Here is a 25,807-nt window from a genome sequence, read left to right on the forward strand (position 1 = left end):
CAAGTCCCCTTCATGGATCACTGCCTTGCCGTGGCGAAGGGGCTTGAATAACTCAGAGAAGCTATGAGCTATGCTGTGCAGGGCCACCCAAGATGGACAGGTCATAGTGGAGAGTTTTGACCAAACGTGATCCACCTGGAGGAGGAACCGGCAAGCCACTCCAGTATTCCTGCCAAGAAAACTCCATGGACAAAGACAACAGGCATATAAAAGTTATGACTCTGGAAGATGAGCCCCTCATGTCGGAAGGCGTCCAACATGCTACTGAGGAAGAGCGGAGGACAAGTACAAGGAAATTCGGAGCTGATGAAGCGGCTGGGCCAAAGCCGAAAGGACCCGCAGTTGCGGATATGCCTGGAAGCGAAAGGAAAGCCCAATGCTGTAAAGAAAAATATTGCATAGGAACCTGGAATGTAAGAGCCATGAACCTTGGTAAGCTGGATGTGGTCAAAATTGAGATAGAAAGAATAAATATTGACATCCTGGGCATTGTCAACTAAAATGGACAAGAATGGGCGAATTCAGTTCGGATGACCATCATATTTACTACTGTGGGCAAGAATCCCATTAAAGAAATGGAGTGGCCCTCATAGTCAACAAAAGAGTGGCAAAAGCTGTACTGGGATGCAATCTCAAAAATGATAGAATGATCTCGATACGAATCCAAGGCAGACCTTTTAACATCACAGTAATCCAAGTTTATGCACCAACCACTGGTGCTGAAGAAACTGAAATTGACCAATTCTATGAAGACCTACAACACCTTATAGAAATGACACCAAAGAAGGATGTTCTTCTCATTATAGGGGATTGGAATGCTAAAGTAGGGAGTCAAGAGATAAAAGGAACAACTGGCAAGTTTGGCCTTGGAGTTCAAAACGAAGCAGGGCAAAGGCTAATAGAGTTCTGTCAAGAGAACAAGCTGGTCATCACAAACACTCTTTTCCAACAACACAAGAGACGACTCTACACATGGACATCACCAGATGGGCAGCATCGAAATCAGATTGATTATATTCTCTGCAGCCAAAGATGGAGAAGCTCTATACAGTCAGCAAAAACAAGACCTGGAGCTGACTGTGGCTCAGATCATTAGCTTCTTATAGCAAAATTCAAGCTTAAACTGGAGAAAGTAGGAAAAACCACTGGGCCGGTAAGATACAATCTAAGTCAAATCCCTTATGAATACACAGTGGAAGTGAGGAACAGGTTTAAGGATTTAGATTTGCTGGACAGAGTGCCTGGAGAACTATGGATGGAGGCTCGTAACATTATACAGGAGGCAGCAATGAAAACCATCCCAATGAAAAGGAAATGCAAGAAAGCAAAGTGGCTGTCCGATGAGGCCTTACAAATAGCGGGGGAGAGAAGGCAAGCAAAATGCAAGGGAGATAGTGAAAGATACAGGAAATTGAATGCAGATTTCCAAAAAATAGCAAGGAGAGACAAGAAGGCCTTCTTAAACGAGCAATGTAAAGAAATAGAGGAAAACAATAGAATGGGAAAAACCAGAGATCTGTCCAAGAAAATTGGAGATATGAAAGGAACATTTTGTACAAAGATTACCATAATAAAAGACAAAAGTGGAAAGGACCTAACAGAAGCAGAAGACATCAAGAAGAGGTGGCAAGAATACACAGAGGAACTATACCAGAAAGAAATGGATATCTCGTATACCCCAGGTAGTGTGGTTGCTGACCTTGAGCCAGATATCCTGGAGAGTGAAGTCAAATGGGCCTTAGAAAGCACTGCTAATAACAAGGCCAGTGGAAGGGATGATATTCCAGCTGAACTATTTAAAAATTTAAAAGATGATGCTGTTAAGGTGCTACACTCAATATGCCAACAAATTTGGAAAACTCAGCAGTGGCCAGAGGATTGGAGAAGATCAGTCTACATCCCAGTCCCAAAGAAGGGCAGTGCCAAAGAATGCTCCAACTACCGCACAATTGCACTCATTTCACACGCTAGCAAGGTTATGCTTAAAATTCTACAAGGCAGGCTTAAGCAGTATGTGGACCGAGAACTCCCAGAAGTGCAAGCTGAATTTCGAAGGGGCAGAGGAACCAGAGATCAAATTGCAAACATGCGCTGGATTATGGAGAAAGCTAGAGAGTTCCAGAAAGACATCTACTTCTGCTTAATTGACTATGCAAAAGCCTTTCACTGTGTCGATCACAGCAAACTATGGCAACTTCTTAAAGAAATGGGAGTGCCTGATCACCTCATCTGTCTCCTGAGAAATCTCTATGTGGGACAAGAAGCTACAGTTAGAACTCGATATGGAACAACTGCTTGGTTCAAAATTGGGAAAGGAGTACGGCAAGGCTGTATATTGTCTCCCTGCTTATTTAACTTATATGCAGAATTCATCATGCGAAAGGCTGGGCTGGATGAATCCCAAGCCGGAATTAAGATCGCCGGAAGAAATATCAACAACCTCAGATATGCAGATGACACAACCTTGATGGCAGAAAGTGAAGAGGAATTAAAGAACCTTTTAATGAGGGTGAAAGGGGAGAGCGCAAAATATGGTCTGAAGCTCAACATCAAAAAAACAAAGATCATGGCCACTGGGCCCATCACCTCCTGGCAAATAGAAGGGGAAGAAATGGAGGCAGTGAGAGATTTTACTTTCTTGGGCTCCATGATCACTGCAGATGGTGACAGCAGTCATGAAATTAAAAGACGTTTGCTTCTTGGGAGAAAGGTGATGGTAAACCTAGACAGCATCTTAAAAAGCAGAGACATCACCTTGCCAACAAAGGTCCGTACAGTTAAAGCTATGGTTTCCCCCCTAGTGATGTATGGAAGTGAGAGCTGGACCATAAAGAAGGCTGATCGCCGAAGAATTAATGCTTTTGAATTATAGTGCTGGAGGAGACTCTTGAGAGTCCCATGGACTGCAAGAAGATCAAACCAATCCATTCTTCAGGAAATCAGCCCTGAGTGCTCACTGGAAGGACAGATCCTGAAGCTGAGGCTCCAAGACTTTGGCCACCTCATGAGAATAGAAGACTCCCTGGAAAAGACCCTGATGTTGGGAAAGATTGAGGGCACAAGGCAAAGGGGACGACAGAGGACGAAATGGTTGGACAGTGTTCCCGAAGCTACAAACATGAGTCTGACCAAACTGCGGGAGGCAGTGGAAGATAGGAGTGCCTGGCGTGCTCTGGTCCATGGGGCCACTAAGAGTCGGACACGACTAAACGACTGAACAACAACAACAAAGAACAGGTGTTCTGGGCTTCCTATCTCTCAATGGACAGGTGCAAAGTCTCTGAACATACCCTTCTAAAGGCTCCATCCAGGACCGGCGAGGGAAGAGCCGAGCTTCTGGCGAGTGTAAAGGCCCTTCTTGCATCCCTAGATACAAGAAAGAAGAGATATGCTGCCGGTGCGGCTATATATCTCTTGATTTCTCCAATTCTATAGTCGGGGCACCTTGCACAGTTCTGCTGTCTCTCGGTATCTAATATTCTTTGCCTGACCGTGGCTTTTGCCTGGCCCAAGCCCAGACTTAGAAGGGCTTGAGGGGCAAAACCCAGTTTCCGGGGGGTGTTCAGGACTGCAGTCTGCCAGCCCGACTGGAATTGGTCACAGAGGATCAAAGGGGCTATCCCTCAGGGGAGCAGATTCAGTGTCAGCCATTTGTAGATTGATGTTAGGCAGATGCTAGCCTCCACTCTCATCATCCCCGTTTTCCAATCCAATCCATGCGTTTGAGACACATCTGGGGACTTGGAGGAGAGCTCTAAGAAGTCTAGATTGAACTCTCTCAAGGGGGGAGAAAGCAGAGGAAGGTGGGCCCAAGAGGGAACCATAGAGGAGTTGTGCCAAAGTTTTGGCCTTGTATAATTTTAGAGCTGCGGGGACGAAGAAGCCCCCTTGTGCTCTGAAGAATTTAAGGATACAGTTTGCGTTTTTTTCCGCTGAACTCCCGATGGAGTTTATGTGTCGTTTGTTGGTTCCTGAGGCCTGTACCACCATTCCTAGATACTTGTAGTTTGTGACTTCTTCTAATTTATGGCCTTGGAGTTCCCAGCTTCTAAGCTTTGGCTTTTCCCCAAAAGTGAATATCTTGGTTTTTTGATAGTTGATTTTGAGACATTCAGATTCACAGTATGCTGCGAGCTTTCTTAGTGCTCTTTTGAGTCCAATGGGGGTTCTAGATAGAATTACCGCATCATCGGCATCTGGAACCTAGATTAATGGTATCACCAAGTTAGGCAAATAGCTATCCAAAGTCAAAGAAAGGGTTGAGCCCTGGCGGAGCTCTGCTCCTGGAGGAAGGACGGATGAGAAACAGCGCCATGGGCTCTGCTGAGACAGGCCAGCTCCCTCAGGTCTCCTCTCCCCCAACTGTCATCTGGCGGCAGCCATTTCAGCAGGCTGCCTCAGTGGGAGAGATGACAACAGCATTCTAGACACTGGGGCCTGAGCTTGTGAGTTGTCTTTTCCTCTGCCCTCCTCGCCCCCTTTCCTTGTGTGTTCTGTTGGTCAGATTGTTTCTTACAATAGAAGTCTGCCATTAGGGAGTTTCTTGCATTTGATTTCATGGAAGGCTCTCTTGGAGCCTTTTGGGCTTAAGAGAGGGGTGCAAATGCTCAAAATAATAATAATAATAATAATAATAATAATAATAATAATAATAATAATAATATTTTATTTATACTCCACCCTCCCCAGCCAAGACTGGGCTCAGGGCTGCTAACAACCAATAATAAAAACAAGTTGATTAAAATACAATTTAAAAGATTAAGATACAACATTAAAACATTAGGATGCAGCCTCTTCACAGGAGGAGAAAGGAAATAGAAAGAGGGGGAGGGAATCAAACTGATTCTAAGCCCAAAGGCCAGGCAAAACAACTCTGTCTTACAGGCCCTGCGGAAAGAAATCAGATCCTGCAGGGCCCTGGTCTCATGAGACAGAGTGTTCCACCAGACCGGAGCCAGTGTTGAGAAGGCCCTGGCTCTGGTTGAGGCTAATCTAACTTCCTTAGGGCCCGGGACCTCTAGGGTGTTGCTATTTATGGACCTTGAGGTCCTCCAGGGCGCATACCAGGAGAGGCGGTCCCATAGGTACGAGGGTCCTAGGCCGTGAAGGGCTTTAAAGGTCAAAAGCAGCACCTTAAATCTGACCCTGTACTCCACTGGGAGCCAGTGCAGCTGGGAAAGCACTGGGTGAATATGCTCCCATGGCAGAGACCCCGTGAGGAGCCTCGCTGCAGCATTCTGCACCTGCTGGAGTTTCTGGGACAGCTTCAAGGGCAGCCCCACGTAGAGCGAATTACAGTAGTCAAGCCTGGAGGTGACCGTTGCATGGATCACTGTGGCCAGGTCGGGGCGGGAAATGTAAGGCACCAACTGCTTGATGAGGCGAAGGTGGGATAATGTTGCCTTGGCTGTTGTAACCTGCGCCTCCATGGAAAGGGAGGTGTCAAGGATTACACCCAGACTCTTAACCGAAGGCTTAAATGAATAGAAGGATGAATAAGGTCTCTAAGGAAATGGAGGCCAGAGATTTTCAGTTTGCTTCCCAACCTACCTCGTCTATGCTTTCCAACATGAATGGGTCTGATCCATTCTTCACATTCTGACGTTCCTGTTTCTCTTTTCTCATGGACAGGGAATTGATTTTGATGAAGATCAAATATCGGAAATCAGCCTGGAAGATGGGGAGGATCTTCCTCCAAGGTAATCCTGTGCTAATCCCCTCCCCCATAATCAATTGCTTTTAAAAAACAACCCGGTCCATTTCTATGGTGGGGGTGCTTGGGGTCTTTGAAGGATGGGAGGCAATAAACCCTTTTGACAAAAGCGCTACTCCTCTCTCCCCTCAGCATCCCAACCACAGCTTCTCTGGATGCGGCTGATCTTCCTCCTGAAAGCGTCAGCAGCGACCGGCTGAAGAACAGATTTACGGATGTCATCGCAACGATGAAGAATGGGAAGATCCGAAGGAAGGCGCTCCGAGATCTTTCCACCTTCCTGCAGAAGATCCAGGAACATGTGAGTTGCGTGGCGAGTTCCCGCCTCCCCCACGGAAATAAAGACACAGGACACCAGTATTTTAGGTTAATGGGCAAAATTAGGCCACAACTTTATTGATTACAGGAATTGAGCGGTATTGGCTTAGGCATTGGTCCTATTGACTAACCGGCTTCAGCCTGATTGCTAGAAGACCGGCAAGGGTTAACCACCAGTAGGGGGAGTCCTGCTGATGTACATCAACTAGCAGCTCCCCCGGGGTCACTGCTCGGGGGCGTGCCTTGGGCCCTGGCCTCCATAGGCTTCGGACGGGGCCACGCCCCCCGGAATCCTTTACCGCAGTGTTTTTCAACCTCTTTTGGTCAAAGTCACACTTGTTTCATGAAAAAAATCACGAGGCACACCACCATTAGAAAATGTTAAAAAAATTAACTCTGTGCCTATATTGACTATGTATAAAGTAATTCTCTTGAATAGGAATCAAATAAACACAAAGAAAGTATTTTATAATTACTTTATTATGAAATAGTAATTAAACAGAAATATGAAAAATTATAAAATACTTTATTCAGTGCGCAACCTGGGCTTGTTTGGCTGAACACAAAGCTGATATTCTGGCTGGAATCAAAGAAAGACACACACGTACCTCGTCGTCAACAGCTCTCAGTCTCTCTCTGTATTTAGTTTTTATAGCAATCATGCTTGAAAAGCTCATCTCACACAGATATGCAGTGGAAAATGGGAGCAATGTCATAATAGCTTTGTTTGCCAGAAGGGGGAACTCCTTGGCAGTATCCAACCAAAAACTGTCCAAAGGTAGATCAGCAAATCTTAGCTTGAAACCACGATTTTGTCTCAGTTCAGTTAGTTCCTCCTGCTCCTGTAAAGTCATGTCCTTTCCACCAACTGATGCTGAGCTATAAGGGTCCCTAACCCAGTCAAGGCATTCAGGGGAGACTGAAGAGAAATAAAATGACAACTTCTCCGGTCCTCCTGGTGACTCGAGTCGTGACGTCTTCTTCTCTCCACTGCTGCGCACACTGTGCTCGGGCGGGAAGGAAGTCAGAAAATGATTTCCTACTGTGATAGGTCCAGGCTGGAGTCTGGACCAATCACAGCCCGGACATCAGAAAAGTGGAGGGTGTCCCCCTGAGGAGCGCCAATCGGCGCCCCTGCTGGCCGAGGGTGGGGTCAACCCCCCCCATACCCAGGACACAGTCCGGCGCCTGTCTAGTGGGCGAAAATTTGAATTTTTTTAAAAAAAAAATCTTTTGAATTTTTCAATTTTTCCCATGGCACACCAGGCAACATCTCGCGACACACTAGTGTGCCGCGGAATAGTGGTTGAAAAACACTGCTTTACCAAACTACCCTTCGATATGGGGGAAGGTGATGGTGATTCCTCCCCCCCATCTGCATATCAATACCCTTACCAATGCCTAACCGCCAATGCCAAGGAAGTTGTGATGATTTGCTACGATGTAGGCAAAAATCCAAATGGCTGGTGCCAATTTGCCAAGTGGAAAAAATTCCTACCAGGCAACTTGACGGCGACCAACCGAAGTCCATAGCAATGTCAAAGAGCCAAACCTAAAGGGTGGGAAAACCGGAGCTGCTGGGGCACTGGGAGAAAGAGGGAAATCCTCAGGTGCGCCGGCCCTAAATAGTGCTGACCACGCCTCCCGGGCCAGCCGATTGGCTGGCAAGGGAGATGACGCGGCCGAGGATTCCCTACTCTCACGGGGGCTGCAAGCCAGCCCCCGAGTACGTGGGGGAGGGCATGAAGCCCACAACCCCACCTCCTATCCAGCGTATAAGTGGCTTTACTGAAGGGAAGCATTGCAAACATGCAGGGCTGTCAAGGCCTTCAGGCTGCTACTTCTAGGCCCACCCTGCAAGGTGCCCAAGGGACAATCAGGCAGCCCAGCACCTACTCAGTTTGGAGAACAGAGCTGGGCCATAGTGAGTAAAATGGCTGAGAAAAGAAGAAAAAAGCAAACATTAGGAAAAGAGGGGTGGGAAGTCAAAAAGAAATGGGTTTTTTTCTGTAGAGGATGCTAAATGTTTTGGAATATTTGGAAGATTTAATAAAAATGTTATAGGAAAAATGGTGATGGGTTGCTTCTCTCATCAGTCCCTTCTCTGGGTTTCTTCTCAGCCATCGGTAGCGGTTTCTGCATGCTCCTTTGGCCAACTGGTGGCGATTTCCTGCCTTTGTGCATTGGATCCGGACCCGGAGAGCAGGCAGCGGGCAGCAGAGGCTCTCTGCTATCTTCTGCCCATCCTGCGGTGCAACGAAGGTAAGACTAGAAGAATGTATCCCAGCATGGGGTGGGGGTGGGCAAGACCCAAACTAACCCTTTGGCTTTCCTTTGCAGAGATGCTGGAACGAACGTCATGGAACCATATACTTATCACCAGAGCTGAGAAGGTCCTCAAATCCACCGGAGGACCGGTTCCTGAATTGTTCGTGAATAATTGCTACCATCTTGCCAGGGTAAGTTGCTGTCTCTCAAGACACATGTTCTGCGTTCTGCAGAGGCAGCACCTGGGCTTTCTGCTCCCCAGCCCTGCCCTGTGGGCATCTCTGACCTTCCTCTCTTGCTTCAGGTCTTTGGCGCCTTTCTCCCTGCGGAGCAGCTCTTGGAGGCAATGTGCTTCCTGGCCAGAGACCTGGTTGTCGAGAGCAGCTTCAACCCACTGGATATCTCCCACTTACTGCAAGAATTCATCAAGCAGTTTGGCGGCACAAAAGTGGAGGTAAGGCATCTGCAAAGGTAGGAGAGAAGAAGATTATCTGCTTTGGTGTAGGGGAGGCAACCTCATGCCATTGGGTGGCCAGGACACATGTTACCCTCTCCTTTTCTCTGACAGGTGAAGGTGCTGCTGGAGGCCTTCTATAAGATCAGCCAGGGGCCTACAGTGCAAGGCAGAAGCATGGGCGTCTTCACGTTGTCCATCTTGTCACACCACCACCTGGCGACAGTGGTTGAATATCTCCTCCAGTTTCCTTTCGGGTATGGAGCCCTCCAGGTTCTACTGGGCTAAGGGGGAGGTTGGCAAGCTGCAGGGCTTGCTCAGAAAGCCCTTGCTGCCATTTCCTCTCTCTGGAGCATGGCAGCAAGCAGAAGACTTGAATCTGACCATTGCTTTTGTTTTTGCATTCACAGAGACTGCGAGAGAGTATGGAGGGAGGTTCTAGCATCGGCCAACCCAGAACAACTGATGCATCTCATGGCCGAGCAGATTTACCAAAGCCCCTTGGCGGAATCTGCCACCCAAGTGGTAAGGACCAACCACCTGCTTTCTGGCTTACTTCTTCCCAGGGTAATATCTAGGGATTCCTGTATTTTGCAGGAAAGCAGGGAAAGTAACTTGCACCCCTCTCTCTTCCAGCAACATCTCACCAGCCTGTTGCACGCCATCCTCAGGATGGAGGACTTCAAGGCAGCTGTGCACCAGAACTTCCCACAGCTGCTGATCGCTCTCCTGGGGATGGTTATCAACTTCCACTATGATCAGGAATTCCTCGGGTGAGTAGTGTGTTGCAAAGGGACCAATGGAGTCCTTTCCCCTTCAAGCTCGGGGGGGGGGGCGGTTCTGGTCCAGCTTGGTTTTCCAAGGGAGGCTGTCCTTCAGGCAGCTGCTGGGGAAGGAATTTGAGTGTGTGACAATGACCCTCCTGGTGAACATGGCCTTGCTTTGGTTCCAGAGGGGCTAAGGAAGTTCTGCACCTCCTTCTTGGCACCACTGGAGAGCAAGTGGAGGCGGCCATCGTCGACCAACTTTTCTGCCGGGAGACTTTCAGCCAGGGGTTGTCTGCCATGGTGAGGTAAGAGGAAGAACGCAGTGGTCTGGCAAACAGAGCTGAAGGCACGGGATCGGACTGTGCCCCTGTTTGCTTTCTGCAGTGTCTTTCCCTTCCTTACCGAGATCTCCTTCTCCATTTCAGAGCCGTCGGAAAGCAACACTGGTGGATCCCTCCCATGGTGGAAAATATCATCGCTGCTCTTGAGGACCGGGAGTTTGCCGGAATGCCACAAGTCGCGGCAGCTATCTACATCGAGGTGAGGGGGACTGACGCGGGAGGAAATGGATGCAGCAAGGAGGCCCTGGCTTGGTTTCTGCCGAGTGTTGGGCTACTTTGAGCCTAAGGACTGTTTCCTGTTTTAGGGCTCCTCAGAGTAGACCCATTGGATTTGATGTACATGACAAACTTTGGTGCATTCACTTCAGTGGGTTTGCTCTGTGCAGAATTGCAAATGATGAGTAAAAGGAGAACCTGCCTCAGCCTCTCATCCCTGAAGTGTTTCTTTCTCTTTGGGCCTCTTTAGCTGCTCAGCTGCCGTCTGGAGGTCTATCCCTGTGAAGATACACTGGAGCAGCTCCTCAACTGGCTGGCACACGACCACCTGCAAGTCCAGAAGCTCAGCATCAGAGGGATATCCCTGCTTCTGGACTCTGACATGGCAAGTGATGCTCAGAGGGAGGGAGGGGGGGTACAGATCTTGATTCTAATCATGGTCCAGCACTCTTTTGCAGGCACAATACTGAAGGGCCAGTGCTAAAAGGCGTGAGGCCTTTCAGACCTTTGAAAAGATTCTCTCTTTTGTGTAGGACCCTTCGCTTCTGCGGCTGTTGCTGCTGGATTCCCTCCCTTCTGCAGAAGCCGATGTCCTCCCAGAGTTGATAGAGCTGGTAGACCAAGCCTACCATTCCAGGGAGCTGGGAGAAGAAGACCTGAAGATGCTGGCGGCAACCTACTGCGGTCTGGCTGCCCATGTGAGTACGAAGGAAAACATGACATCACACCCGGTGGAGGAGGAATGCTTTGGAAGAGGAAGGGTGGGGTTTAGACTAGCATGCAGCGGAGATGTTCTGGCTTCAGGAGGGTGTTCATCTGGAGCACCTTCTCTTGGAAGCCTGCCTGGAAAACGCAGGGGGAGAGTCACCCCTGCCCCCAGTCTCCCCCAGGAAGAGGATAGGAGGCTGAGCAGCCTCAAAACACCCCAGTGGGCAGGGGAAAGGAAAGTGATCTGATGAGAAGCACAACCTCTGATATTTTCTGCCTACAGGAGGAAGCCTCCGTCCGGGAATCAGCCATCCAACATCTGGGGCTGCTTCGGGGCTGGGTGAGAGACCAAGGGCTTCCCATCATAACAACAACAACAGAAGAAGAAGCCATTCACGAACTGGTTGTGGTCCTCATTCACCTCGAAGACGAGGACGAGGTAGCCAAGGTGAGGGCCAAAGAGGTGGACTTACACAGTAGGAGGGAGGGATTGTTCTCAGGAGCTACCGAGACTATGTACTGCAATTTGTAACCCTCTTCTCTTCTTGTGTTGCAGGCCGCAAGGAGGGCTCTTTCCCATCTAGCCCCACAAGTGAAGTGGTGGGCTCGTTCCAACAAATTTAGCCTCCACTTTGCTCTCCACCAGGCTGCCAAGCATCTGGTAAGGTCCCTCTGCTTCATTGGCAGCTTTGCCCAGGCATGTCTCTGGGAGTGCAAGGCTCTTCTGCCGCGCTCTCAAGCCTCTCTGATGCCACTTCTCCTTTGTCTTTGCCCACAGAGCAAGACCTTCAGCAAGGACATCCTTCGGAGTGCTGCCTTAACATGTACGAAGCCGTCCGCCAACAGGCTGCCATCAGTCTCCAGGGTGGCAGCTCTGCTTCTGGGTAAGTCAAGCAACGTCCTTCCCTGGTAGGGATGGACAGAAACATCTTGGTAACGATGGCAGGGAGGATGGACATGTCCCCAGGCCACCTGCTAGGTAGGCCTCCATCTGTGCCCAGATCTTGCTCTGAGTGCTCCGTGAGGGTGGAGACCTCTAGAGCATACCTGTCCCCCTGCCGAGCTGCCTCTGTCTCCGCTTGCTTTGCATCGAGATGACGTCCCTTTTCTTGCCTATTTCTCTCTCTAGGTCATCTGGCTTTTCGGGATGCCAGTTTCATCCACGATCAAGACATGGCATCCTATGGAACATGTGAGTGAGACGTACGGAGGGCAGGGAGGGATGCTTCTGCTGAGAAAGGTCTTCAGGGGAAGGCAAATTCCCAGATGTATGTTCAGACAGAGGTGCCACAGGATGAACATGCAAAGAGAATTGGAATGTGTCTTCACTGCTCTCTCTCACACACAAACACACCTGACGGCTGTTTTCATATTGTTGATGGATGGCTCTTTTCCTGTGTATCTCCGCCTTGCTCAACCTTTCTCCCTTTCCACTCAGGGCTGGAAGAGATGCAGCAGCACGAGGAAGAAGGGCTCAGGCAGACAGGGAGGAGCTGCCTGAACATCATGCAGCGGGCCTATAAACATCGGAAGAAAGGCAGGGTCCAGCGCTTTTTGAGGAGGCTGCTCCACTGCGTTCACAGGGAACCTTACCCGCAGGACTTCCTGAGCTGCATGCCAGGTGAGTGAGGCATCTGGTGGGCTATTGGGACATCTGGTGGGTTGTTTGGATGGGGCGTTTCTCAACGAGCCCCTTTCTCCTCCTGATAGAACATCCGCAGCAGCGCCAGGCCAAGGCAACGTAACACCAGAGTTGTGCTGCAGAGATACCATCTTCTGCTCTCCGCGGGATCCAGTCTGGACCAGCGCCCGGAACATCAACATCATCAGGATGGACCAAGAGGAGTGGTGCTGCCCTCACGACCCTCCGTACACAGCGGTAGGAAACCTTTTTGTTGTGTTTCTTGTTGATGTTGTTTTTGACTGTTGATTTTATTGAATAATCACTGCACAAAATTCATAATAAAAATATCAGAACATAATATAAATTAAAATAATAAAAACATACTAAAAATAGCCACAAGACTAATGTTTGCACACTAATAAACAATACAAGAGCCCTGAAACAGCACCCCAGCCCAGAAATACAAACTCTAAATCAACATAACACATTTAACAATAATTTAAAACAACCCCACCTTCTTGAAGAAGGCTGATATATTAGATTTAGAAGGTTGGAATACGAGGTTTGGATGGCACGCCTACCTAACATACAACAAAGTGGCAGTGCATAAGGACTTATGATCTACCGATGGTACCTAACCCCTGCCCCGAGGAATCGGCAAAAATCTATAAGTAAAAAACCAATATGTGCTTGAGATGTAACACCGAGAATAGGAACAATGTACCATACATGGTGGGGTGTAAGGAGATAAAAAGCTTTTGGAACAAGTTCATGAAGAAATCATTAAGATTTTTAAAAACTCATTCAACAAGAAACCAGAAGCGTATGTTGCAAGCATATAATCTTGATTCCTAAGATTCTAGGCACTTCTATCCTTAACAATTTAAGCATTATTAAGATACATGGTTATACATAAAACGTAAAGGTAAAACTCTTCCAGGTGGCCTTGCCACATTCCCCCCTTTCAAGTTTAGAAACAAGTCACAGTTGTTTCTCCAGCTTAACTCTCATGTTGAACCCCAGTATAGACAACTGTGTCTCTCAAGGGGATCTCTTCAGGGGGCATTTCACGAATTACTCGAGCGTACGCATGCTCTTCTTCTGCCAGAGGGGGCAGGGCTTGGTATATGGCCATGATGTGGGTTTCAGTGAGATTCTTAATGCTTTGGGCCACCATTCCTCTGACTAGAGATATGCAGCAAGGGGCGATGCGAAGAAGTATTAGGAAGACTAATCCTCCTACCGCAATGGCGGTCAAAAGGCTATGTAACCATCCTACTCCTGGGACCCAAGACCACATCCATTCCCAAGGAGTCTGACTGGGTTGGTTATCATTTATAAGGGCCTGTAATTTTGACAACTCGTCCTGAATAGTGTTGTTGAGGTCATGAAACTTCACTCTGCATTTGACTTCCGGGACTATTTTACAAAAACCTCCTGATTTGGCAAGAAGGTAGTCAAGAGCAAGTCTATTAGCTGCTGCTATCTGCTTCAAATCCTCAATCTCAGACTGCAACTGGGATATGTGTAGTGGCATTGATGGTTTTCTCCAACCTGCATGTTAGGGCAAATAGTGCTTCACGATTTTGTTCAGCCACAACTCCCGGATGTTTGCCGATGGTAAGGATGCTAACGAAGCCTCCACCAACAGCACCCACAGACCAGGCCAGGAAAATCTCATCACTGCACTGTTCCCCTTGGACTTCTCTCCTCTTTCTGTTTCTAAGAGAGGGTAGAGGAGGAAAAGCCTCCACAGTCACAGGGAAAGTAAAGGCACCTATTCCCACACACTGATAATCACCAGGGTGGTAATTAGTGGCTAGTCCATTATACAAGAACCAAAGATTGGGGTCCTTGATCAGCCAGCCAGAGCAGATGGATCCCTGTCCAGTGAAGTTGACTGGGAAAGTATGGGTGCAGATCTGAGGATGTGGTGTTGCTTTGGTAAGAGGCGTTGAAGGAACCCCACAACCAAAACTTAGCAGTGCACTGTGTGTAATTTCCCAGCCAACCTTTATGTTGGTGGTGCTGGACATGCGGCCAATCTTTCCATTTGGCGTTCCATGATCTAGAGGCATAACAACAAAAGCACAAGCCCTGGGTGGTTCTGGAGAACCGGAAATATCGGTAGGAGGTATCATTCATTTCAGAAGGAGGTGTCACGAACAGGCCTCTTTGATTATACAGTAGGCCTGCCAAGACAATGTCAGGGTCCCTGAATAGTCCTGGGATGAGGGACATGTCAGCTACCTTTCTAGGGTGTTCATAATAAAGGGTGACATTTTCGCCATATATTTGAAGCATCTGCTTAGCATTCTTTACAAAAACATTTTCTTTTGTCATTGGTCTCCTCAAGGTCAAGATGCACATCAGAGTTAACATCAACTTCATCATGATCAAGGAACTCCATGGGTTCGAGGAGCCCAAGGATATCAACAATTCCTCCTGGGTAGTAAAAGAAGATAAGAAGGAGAACAGTTATTATTTCTGTAAGAAGAACTGGAGGTAACCAAGACCAGAGCACACCTGGAGAGTGAGCCAGAAGAGTGAGTTCAGCTGCACCCAGTAGAGCCTCTTAGTGGTCCCCGGGTTCTAGTCAAACTGGAGTGGTCAATTCACACTGTATACACCCTGCTATTGACACTCAAAAAGGGTTTGTGGGTGGTGAAGGAAAGAAGGCTACTGTGGCCAGTATGGTGGGAGGAAGTGCACCTTGGGGTGGTGGGTGAGAGAACCCGACTATGGTTCTTTTAGGTTCCCCAGGCATTTACCTCCTATGATAGGTTGGTCTCGGCCGAAACCCTTCTAAGGGTATATGGGTATAAGGCACAGCTGCCTTGGTAATGCTTGTACCCAAACGGGTATGTACCAATCATGAAAATACAAGGGGATATGACATCCGTAATCCTCCAACAACTCTACTCACTTATCAATTATGTTCCCTAGCCCATCCACATTCCTTACTACTATCTGTACAGCTGGTCTGTATTTAAATCTGGCACAAATTGAGGGCTGGCTGATAATTCAACTGGTAAAGATCCTCCCATCTGCCGGTGCAGTTCCTCAATCTTCGGGTGTGCATAGACTCACTGGCTTCCGGTGCAGTGAGAACAGACCGGGTGTCTGGGGCTCGTGCCCTAACCCCACTCCCGGTGGGGCTAGGGGCAGGGGTTCCTGGTGATCTTCAACTTCAGGGGGTCCGAAGGATTCTGCTCTCAGTTCCAATGACCCTCAGACCACTTCAGATGAGAATGATCAATCCAGGGGGTCACCTCGGCCACTTTCACCGTGGTAGGCGTTGCAAGCAAGATGGCATATGGACCACGCCACTTAGGAGCCAAACATATCTTTTAATTTATAAAATCCCTGATCTTCTAATTTTTTCCACCAACCAGGCTCCCTTTGACCCTCCTGCATATATTTTAACGGCATCCACCTTGAGTATGTTGGCATCCATTTTGTATTCCAGTTCTTCCGGATTCCTAACGCAGTTTTCCTTGGTCCTATTGTCTTCTTAAAAGCCGTGTTAATATCTCTGTTAAATAGCCCTTCTCTTCCTATTCCTTCATTTATTTCATTCTCCAGTCTTATCCATTTAATCCCTTCCTTATATCCAATATCTATTAGATTTTTAAATTGGAACGTTTCATAGTAAAATTCTAAGTTCAGTATTCCCCATCCCATCGCTTCTTGAGATGAATAATTTACTATGGCTGGGGTTCTAACTCTTTTACTTCCAAAAATCCATTTTTTAAATACCTTATTCCATGTTTTGAACCATATTTTCCTAATGGGTAGTGTAATTACTTGAAATAAATATAATAATTTCGGTACCAAAAACATTTTAACTGCTCTAACCCTACCTAGAATAGATAAATTCTTATTATTCCACGACTTTATATCCTTCTTGATCTTTCTCCACGCTTCTTTGTAATTTACATCTGGAATCCTAGCACTATTTTTAATAATATTTACCCCAAGTATTCAATTTTTTCCCTATTGATATCCATCTTTGTCATTTTTGCAATTTTCTTTTTCTCCTCTTTATTTACACCCCCAATTAAAATTTCAGACAAATTTACTCCCAATCCCGACTCCTCTTTAAAGTCCTTCAGGATTATCATAAGTTCTCTTACACCCTCTAAGGGGTTTGTAAATAATAGTAGGATAGCATCTGCATGCATGTTTAACTTCATTTCTTCCTTTCCTTCCTTATATCCTTTTATCCTTACTGAGTTCCGTATTCTGTCTGCCAAGTACTCCATACCCAATGCAAATAGTAGTGGTGAGAGTGAACATCCTTGTTGAACTCCTCTTTGTATATTGAATTGATCTGAAACCCCCTCGTTCACTCTGACCACAGCCTTCTCTTCTCTCTACAATTCCCGGATTGCTTCGACAGAGTTCTCTCCTAATCCTACCTCCTGCATAATATTCCATAAGAACTTATGTCTAATTGTGTCGAAGGCCTTATACACATCCAATTTTAAGACCACCAATTTTCCTTTTACCCTGCTTGTTAATAAATGTATTTATTAAAACAAAACAAAAAACAAAAAATAAAAAATAAAAAATAATAAAATATAAAATATAAAATAAATGTATTTATTAAATGTATTTATTTAAACACATTTCTTATAGGATGGCCTATGTATCTTCCCTTAACAAATCCATATTGATCTTCCTTAATTATTTTAGGTAGTACCTTTTCCAGTCGCCTTGCCAGGATCTTTGTAAATATCTTATAGTCTTGATTTAATAGGTTAATTGGTCTGTGTGACCCCACCTCTGTAGGGTCCTTTTGTGGTTTTTCTATCACTACTATTTCTGCTAGTTTCCAAGTGTCTGGGGCTTCCCTCCCTTCTAAGATATTATTAAATTCTTTTTTCAGTTCTGAGCCCAGGATATCAATTGTTTCTTTATAAAAGTCTGCCGTAATTCCATCTAATCCTGGAGATTTCTTACTTTTAAATGATTTCTTCCAGAGAAATTTCCTCCTTCAGTCTTAATCTGTCACTTTCTTCGATTTTAAACCCTAAACTTTCCCTACCTATATTTTTATTTTCTTCTTTATATAAAGATTGATAGAATCCTGCAAATTCTTTCCTTATTTCTCTAGAGCTTTGTGTAAGTATTTTCCTTCTGGTCTTAATGGCCTTCACCCTCTGTTTATCCCTCCTTTTCTTTAAATAGTTTGCCAGTCTCTTATATGATCCTACTGAGGTTCTCTGAAAACCATTTTTGATCATATCATCTCTCTTCCAACTTTATCCGGCTCATCCAATTCCTGTTTTAACTTTCTTAACTGCTCCTGTCTCCTCCTTAGAAATGTAACCTGTTGCTGTTGTTGCAAGATTTCAATCTCTTTAATTTTTTCCCCGTCTCCCCGAGTACCAATCCTTCTTAATCGCAATCTCTTTCAGAATACAATGTCCTCTTATAACTGCTTTGAAAGCGTCCCATCCTACCGGGATCTTGGCTGAAGCATTGTTTTCTTTAAAATACCAACCAATTTGTTTTCTAATATATTCCCTGTCAATCTCTTTTGCCATCATTAGGTTATTGTACCGCCATCTCCTACTTTTTCCATCCTCTTCCAGTCCCAGCTCCGCAAATAGTGGAGCATGGTCTGAAATCCATATTCCCATAGTTTTTGCCGTTCTAACACTGATTTCATTCCCTTCTTTAATTAGCACATAGTCAATATAAGAGAAAGTCTTATGTCTGTTGGAGAAGAAGGTAGGTTTGGTATTGGGGTTTCCTCTCTCAGAAACATCCTTTAATCCCCATTTAGATAATCTGAAAATACTATCCTTCTTTATATTCCAATTCAAGTCTGCTGTAACGATAACTTCCCCTTCAGCGTAAAACTGCAGTCTATTCAAGGTTTTCTTTATAATTTTTTTCTGTCTGGTGTTAGTGCTGTATATATTAGCTATTGTAAATATTTTTTTGTGACACTTTAATTTTTAAGAATATAAATCTACCATCATTATCCTTTTTTGGCCTAAGATTTGCATTACATAGTATAGCGACCCCTCTAGCCTTGTTTGTCGCTTTCGATTCTGCTATTAGGCCCCATTGCTGAGAGCGTAACAAAGGTCGGTTTTTTGCTTTGGCTCTATGAGTCTCCTGAAGCCATAGTATATCCACTTTCGTTTTCTTTGCCAGTGTCAGTGCTCTGTAGTGTTTGAGGCCAGCCTGTTAACATTTAAAGATAAAACCTTTAAGGATCTATCCATTATCCCAGCTACTGTTTATTTTTTGAATCCCTCTGTGTACATATATTATATTTTCAATTCTGGCCCATTCAACTCCCCCCGAGACTCATTTAGGGATCTGCATGATCCCTGTCTCATGGTATCTTGGAGAACCACACTCCTCTCCCTTCGCTCTTGGGAAGTTTATATCAGAAAAAAGCAACATATATATATTTACAAAAGACCATTTTAGATGTCTCTAGTATATATTATTTCTTGCTGTTTCCTTCCCCTCTCGACTTCCGTCTTCTTTTATTCTCTTGTCTCTGCACTGGAGATTCTTGAGCTTCTTCACTCGACTCTCCCTGTTGGTCTACCTGTAATTCTTCCGAACATGAGAGTTCTTGCTCAGTCTGTCCTTGTAGTCCAACTCCTAAATCAGCTAGCATTTTTTTTTCGCTTCACCAGGGTTCTTAGCAGAATATTTCCTGCTGTCTTTAAAAACCAACAGTGTAGCAAGGTAGGCCCAGGTAAAGAGGATTTTATGATAGTAGAAATCTTGTGCAAACCGCTGCATACATTTCCTGTCTTGAAGCGTTTCCTGAGAAAAGTCTGGTCTCACTATGACCTTTCGCTGTTTAAACTGCAGGTCTGCTTTCTGCCGGAGTGATTTATAAATTTGATCTCTTACCTTCTCTCTTGTGAGTGCCATAATTACAACCCTGGGAAGTCCAGAGCCTCCTCGTGATGTGAACACCCGGTGCACTCTCTCAATTTCATTCTGCTCAATTTCAATTCCTTGTTTGAACCAGTCCAAGCTGGGTGGTACAGGTCCAAACCGATTGGAACTGGTTTAGACGGGTTGGAACCGGTCCAATCCAGTTTGAACCAGCTGAAACCAGTTGGGAAAAGTCCATGCGGGTTCCAACTTGCCCACACCAGTTTGAACTGGCCCAGATTGGTTAGAACTGGCTCAGACTGGTTGGAACAGGTCTAGGCTGGTTTGAACCGGTCCAAGTCGGTTGAAACAGGTCCAAGCCGATTGGAACCAGTCTGGGCCAGTTTGAAATGGTCTAGGCCGGTTTGAACAGGTCTAGGCCGGTTTTAAACAGCCCAAGCCAGTTTGAGCAGTTTCAAGTGGGTTGGAACTGGCCCAGACAGGTTGGAGCAGGTCCAGACCAGTTGGAGCACGTGCAGGTCATTTGAAACTGAATTTGACCAGTTCAAACCAGCCTAGGTCAGTTCAAACCGGCTTCGACCAGCACAAATCGGCTTGTACTGTTTCAAACGAGTCTAGACCTCTTCCAACCAGTCTGAGCTAGTTCCAACCAGTCTGGGAAAGTTGGAACACGCCTGGACCTTTTCCAACTGGTTTCGGCTGGTTCCAACTGGCTTGGGCTGGATCCTACTGGTATGAAATGATTCCAACAGGTCTGGGCTGGTTCCAAGCGACATAGACCTGTTCCAGCCAGCCTGGACCTGTTGTAACCAGCTTGGGCCAGTTTCAAATGATCTGCACCTGCTCCAACTGGGCTGGACCTGCTCCAACCTGTCTGGGCCAGTTCCAACCCACTTGTAACTGTTCAAACCGGCTTGGACCGGCAGAAACCGGCCTAGACCGGTTCATAGTGACCTAGACTGGTTCCAAGCAGCTTGGACCTGTTTCAACCGACTTGGACCGGTTCAAACCAGCCTAGACCTGTTCCAACCAGTCTGGGCCTGTTCCAACTGGCCTGGGCAAGTTGGAACCCACCTGGACATTTTCAAACTGCTTGCTTGAAAGCCCGGAAGGGTTAACACCAGCAGGGGGAGCCCTGCTGATGCACATCAACTGGAACCAATTCATACCTGTTCGGTCCGGTCCACGCCGGTTGGAACCAGCCCAAAGCAGTTGCAAAAGGTCCAGGCAGGTTCCAACTTGCATAGACCACTTGGAACTGGCCCAGACTGGTTGGAACAGGTCTAGGCTGGTTTGAACCAGTCCAAGTCGGCTGAAACAGGTCCAAGCTGGTTGGAACCAGTCTAGGCCAGTTTGAACCGGTCTAGGCCGGTTTCTGCGGGTCCAAGCCGGTTTGAACTGGTCAAGGCAGTTTTGTACCAGTCTAAGCCGGTTTGAACAGTTCCAAGTGGGTTGGAACCGGTCCAGGCCGGTTCTTAGAAGCAGCCCAGACCAGATGGAAGCATTTCATACCAGTTGGATCCAGCCCAAGCCAGTTGGAACCAGCCGAAACCAGTTGGAAAAGGTCCAGGTGGGCTCCAACTTGCCCAGACCAGTTTGAACTGGCCCAGACTGGTTGGAACCAACTCAGACTGGTTGGAACAGGTCTAGACTGGTTTGAACCAGTACAAGCTGATTTGTGCTGGTTGAAGCCGGTTTGAACAGGTGTAGGCTGGTTTGAACCAGTCAAATTCAGTTTCAAATGACCTGCACCTGCTCCAACTGGCCTGAATCTGCTCCAACCTGTCTGGGCCAGTTCCAACCCACTTGGAGCTGCTCAAACTGGCTTGGGCCATTTCAAACTGGCCTAGACCTGTTGAAACTGGCTTGGGCCATTTCAAACTGGCCTAGACCGTTTCAAACTGGCCCAGACTGGTTCCAACCGGCTTGGACCTGTTTCAACCAACTTGGACCGATTCAAACCAGCCTAGACCAGTTCTAAGCAGTCCGAGCCACTTCCAGTCTGGGCCAGTTCAAACTGGTGTGGGCAAGTTGGATCCTGCCTGGACATTTCCCAATTGGTTTCAGCTGGTTCAAACCGGCTTGGACCTAATCCACCCGACTTGGACCGGTTCAAACCAGCCTAGACCTGTTCAAACCAGTCTGAGCCAGTTCCAAGCAGTCTGGGCCAATTCAAACCAGCCTTGGGAACTTAGAATCTGCCTGGACTTTTTCAAACTGCTTTGGGCTGGTTCCTACTGGGTTGGGCTGGATCCAACCAGTATTCAGGGGTCCCAGCAGGTCTGGGCTGCTTCCAAGTGACACAGAGCTGTTCCAATCAGCCTAGACCTCTTCAAACCGGCTCAGACCGGCAGAAACCAGCCTGGACCAGTTCAAACTGGCCTAGACCAGCTCAAACCGGCTTGGACCGGCACCAACTGGCCTAGTCTGGTTTAAACCTGCCTAGACCAGTTCCAACCGGCTTGGACCTGTTCAAACCAGCCTAGTCCAAGCTAGTCAAAACCAGCTTGGACTGGCACAAACCTGCCTAGACCGGTTCATACTGGCCTAGAATGGTTTCAACCGGCTTGGACATGTTTCAACCGACTTGGACCGGTTCAAATCAGCCTAGACTTGTTCCAAGCAGTCTGAGCCAGTTCCAACTGGTCTGGGCAAGTTGGAACCCGCATGGACTTTTCCCAACTGGTTTCCAACCGGTCTGAACCGGTTCCAACAGAATTGATGGTAACAGGGCGCCAGGGCACTGAATGTGGACCTTTCAGTACCGCATTTCCAAATCAGGCAACTGAATTTTGATTGGGAACAAAGGAAAGCGAATCTCTGAGAATCTGGTGAGTAGCACTTCACAAGGGACATAGCGATGCGGGGGGAGTGTTCAACGGCTTGTAATTCAAGCACTCCACTCGGCTGTATGATAGCAAATTTCAAAAGGGCTTTTCTCACAGGACTATGGTGTCTAACTGACCCCAGAGACTTTGAGAACGCATTGTGAGCTGAATTGGCCAAGCCAGGTTGCGTGGCGAGTTCCCGCCTCCCACCAGTAGGAATAAAGACACATGACACCGTTATTTTAAGGTTAATGGGCTAAAATTGGCCACAACTTTATTGGTCCTATCCGACTATCCGGCTTCGGCCTGCTTGCTTGAAGACCCGGAAGGGTTAACACCAGCAGGGGGAGCCCTGCTGATGCACATCAACTAGGCACTCCCCCGGGGTCACCACTAGGGGGCGTGCCTTGGGCCCTGGACTCCATAGGCTTCCGACGGGGACAAGCCCCCGGGAATCCTTTACCAGACTAGCCTTTTGTTGGTTGTTATATAAAATTTCTTTTTCCCATACTGAGATTTTTTTTATCAAATCCCTTAAGGTTATTATCCTTCTCAAATATTGTTTTTAATTGGAAATATTCTAACCAATTCACCCCCCCTCTCTTTTAATTCTTCAAATTTCTTTACTGTTGGGCAATCTTTTATCTCTTCTACGAGTTCCCTATATGTTAGCCAGCTAGCTTTCATATTGCTTCTATGCAAGGCTGATGACTCTATAGGTGATAGCCACCATGGAGTTTTGGCTGTTAAAATTGTTTTATTTCTTTCCCAGTCTTCGAATAGGGCCTTTCTCACCAAATGATTAGTGAATCCTCTATGTTTGATTTCCCCCCTATCGGTTCTGTCCATTTCAATAGATATAACTCCATTCATATCTCCCATCATAATTATCTTTCCATTCTCGAATTCCCAAAGCTTCTCTTCCAATTTTCTGTAAAATTCGGATTTATTATTATTTGGAGCATACACTCCTGCCACTATTATCTTTTCTTGATTTATTTGTATTTCTACTCCTACTATTCTACCTTCCTCATTTGAAATATTAGTTGTGGACTTAACGCTGGTTTTACATAAATTACCACCCCTCTTTTCTTTTCCGTTCCTGCGGCTATAAACTCCAGACCCAAGTTCTTGTTTTTTAGTACCCGTATATGATTTTTAGATACATGGGTCTCTTGTAGACATATTATATCCCATTTTCCTTTCTTTAAGGTACATTCTACTTTGTTCTTTTTCAATTTACTGTTCAAACCATTAATATTCCAGGAAATACACTTAAAGGCCATACACTTTTATTAAGTTTATATGAACTATTTTAAAATCGGGGGTAGTTGGTAAAGAAAAAGAAATAATAATAATAATATAAGGGCACAAAAGGTAGAAGTCGTTATAATTCTAGCTTTATCTTGTTTCTTCTCGCTCTTGGAGCCTTTCTCCTCCCAGCTCCTCCCAGTACTTCCTCCAAAAAATTCTGGTCTCCTCCACCGATCTAAGGGTTCTTCTTCTCTCTTTATATGTAAAGGTAAGTCCTTCGGGAAATTCCCACCTAAACAGAATTTTATTCTTCTTCAGCGCTGTCATTAAGAATCTGGAATTATCTCTCCTCTTCAACAACCTGGTTGGGATCTCCTTCATAATCTCGATTACTTTGCCCTCTATACACAAGGGATCAGTTCTATTCTTTAATAGGATTTTTTCCCTGAGTAGCCTCGAGTTCAGAAATACTAAACCATCTCCTGGTCCCTTTTTGTTTCTTGACTTGTTCACCTTAATCCTAAATATTTTTTCAATGTCCAAAAGTAATTCATCTCCCTCGACACCTAACCAATCCGCCAGTTATTTCAATCGTTTTGTTGAAATTTCTTCCTCCTGGTTCTCTTTAACTCCTCGGAAGCGCAACAACATCTCCTTTTCCTTCATCTCAAGGACAGCAATTGCATCCAGGGTCTCTTCCTGAACCTTCCTCAGTTCCTCAGTTTCCTCTTTGTTTTTCTCTTGGACTTTCCTTGAATCTCTTTGATCCGCCTGAATTTTTTTCATGGCTTCCTCTTGTTTTAATGACTTATTCTTTATCTCCTGCACCATCTTGTCTAGCTCTTTGTTCTTTGTTGTCAGTTGGTTCACTTGATTAGAAAGGTCCATTATTAATGTGGAACTTTTCTCAATCTTAGTGTCCATACTCTCCACTTTTCCATCTGCTTGAAGACCCGGAAGGGTTAACACCAGCAGGGGGAGCCCTGCTGATACACATCAACTAGGCACTCCCCCGGGGGCACCGCTCGGGGGCGTGCCTTGCGCCCTGGTTTCGGACGGGGCCATGCTCCCCAGAATCCTTTACCGGACTACCCTTCAATATCCAGGGGAGGTGATGGCGCTCCTCTCCCCAGACATCTACATAACAATACCCATACCACTGCCTAACCGCCACTCGAGCAAAGCTCGCCGCCAATACCCTCAGACCTGCAACCAATCCCTAATCCCCACAGATCTGTCAGCCAACCAAACATTGTTTTCCTCATTGGAAATATGCACGCCATCCTCGCAGTAGAGGGTCACCTTGCTGAACTGGATGTTTGGGTGGTCAATGACCCATCCACCCCCAGCGCTGCCACTCTACGCGCCACTGAGCGTTCCAGGATCTTTCTGGATTTGTTCATAGCAATAGGGCATCGGCAGTCCCTCCAAGTGCGCCTTTCCAACAGTGATGACCTAATTATGACTAAATTTGGGAAAGAAATCCTCCGATCATCAAAACCATCGAAAATGTTCCACATTAAGTCCACACTCTTCCGGTAGGCCAAATCATTTCCATCCTGCTGAATAACAAGGGCATCGGGTGGACCTTTCATGGCGGCTCTAGCTTTTACTGCTGGCAGAAATTCCGCCCAACGCATTCCATGGCGAGTGATCCAGGAGATTTCAACATGTTTTGGCAGATCCAACCCGCACCCCTGGCCATGGCTGACAGCATGGTTTCTGGCCCAGTGGACGTTACTATGGCCATTGATCCAAAGACGCACAACCACGTCACCTAAAAGGAAAAGAGCATAACAAGGAGGGGTATGGGGTGATGAAAACAGTCATAAAGACCTCCGAATGTACCCTTTAAAAGCATCTGACTTCCATCGACCCAGATCCTTTATCCTTTCAGCTGGTAGGCCTAAGTGTACCACTGTAGTGGCTGCCCCGATCCGAAATGAGTGGGCCACAAATTCAGCTGGGGGAAAACAATTGCCTCAGGCATAACGCATGTAAACTGATGTCTTGTAAGGCGGGAGCCATCTGCATGTATGAAAAATGGTCCAGGGGTATTTGGTCTCATATATAAATAGTCTTGCGTCCTTTACTGGGCGTGGCCCTTTCTTTTGAGTTGCTATAAGCCGAATTAGGGCCCCTTTACCTAGCTGATCAGTTTTTGAGCTCTGAATATGGAGAACTAGATCTGAGTGAGATAATGTCACATTCTTTAAGAGGATCCCACGTGCAACAGAATCTGGCTGGTCGTCGCAAACCACTTCGCATATTCCGAAGGCGCCGAAAAAGGTGATGGAGTAAGCTGCTGAAAATAGGTGCTAAAGAAAAGTGCTAAAGGTCTCAAAGGCTGCACATGCTACCGAGCATCCCATGGGCATTGCTTTATCTATAAAATACGCCCCTTCAAATTTAAAACCCAGTCAACGGAAGTCGTCCG

The 25,807-nt window shown here is 46.5% G+C and overlaps 2 protein-coding genes across 5 annotated transcripts in view; both read left to right on the top strand.

The window, feature by feature from the left end:
* The window catches only part of LOC309376289 (uncharacterized protein), a 96,047-nt gene that overhangs the window by 36,083 nt on the left and 34,157 nt on the right, over positions 1-25,807 (top strand). For 3 of the 4 annotated variants that reach the window (XM_081922531.1, XM_081922530.1, XM_081922528.1), the window contains 11 exons: positions 5,632-5,699; positions 5,846-6,014; positions 8,152-8,293; positions 8,372-8,490; positions 8,604-8,753; positions 8,868-9,010; positions 9,164-9,278; positions 9,390-9,526; positions 9,706-9,825; positions 9,946-10,060; positions 10,328-10,462. In XM_081922531.1, the coding sequence (XP_081778657.1) occupies positions 5,632-5,699; positions 5,846-6,014; positions 8,152-8,293; positions 8,372-8,490; positions 8,604-8,753; positions 8,868-9,010; positions 9,164-9,278; positions 9,390-9,526; positions 9,706-9,825; positions 9,946-10,060; positions 10,328-10,462 (1,413 nt within the window). Of the gene's footprint in view, positions 1-5,102; positions 5,273-5,473; positions 5,700-5,845; positions 6,015-8,151; positions 8,294-8,371; positions 8,491-8,603; positions 8,754-8,867; positions 9,011-9,163; positions 9,279-9,389; positions 9,527-9,705; positions 9,826-9,945; positions 10,061-10,327; positions 10,463-25,807 lie in introns of those variants that run through there. The other variant, XM_081922529.1, reaches the window with a different exon arrangement.
* LOC309376313 (uncharacterized protein) lies at positions 11,021-12,664 on the top strand. The gene is made up of 6 exons (XM_081922594.1): positions 11,021-11,233; positions 11,342-11,446; positions 11,564-11,669; positions 11,915-11,977; positions 12,224-12,406; positions 12,496-12,664. The coding sequence occupies exons 1-6, from the start codon at positions 11,033-11,035 to the stop codon at positions 12,528-12,530; spliced, it is 693 nt and encodes a 230-aa protein (XP_081778720.1). The 5' UTR covers positions 11,021-11,032; the 3' UTR covers positions 12,531-12,664.

The sequence above is a fragment of the Podarcis melisellensis genome (assembly GCF_964234715.1).
Source record: "Podarcis melisellensis genome assembly, chromosome: 8".
NCBI classification, from domain to species: domain Eukaryota; kingdom Metazoa; phylum Chordata; class Lepidosauria; order Squamata; family Lacertidae; genus Podarcis; species Podarcis melisellensis.

Excerpts from the sequence above, each read along its gene's own strand:
- LOC309376313 (XM_081922594.1), top strand. The coding sequence starts at position 11,033 with ATGAGAAGCACAACCTCTGATATTTTCTGCCTACAGGAGGAAGCCTCC. Across the intron at positions 11,978-12,223 it reads CATGGCATCCTATGGAACAT|GGCTGGAAGAGATGCAGCAG; the intron begins GTGAGTGAGACG and ends CTTTCCACTCAG. Across the intron at positions 12,407-12,495 it reads CTTCCTGAGCTGCATGCCAG|AACATCCGCAGCAGCGCCAG; the intron begins GTGAGTGAGGCA and ends TCCTCCTGATAG.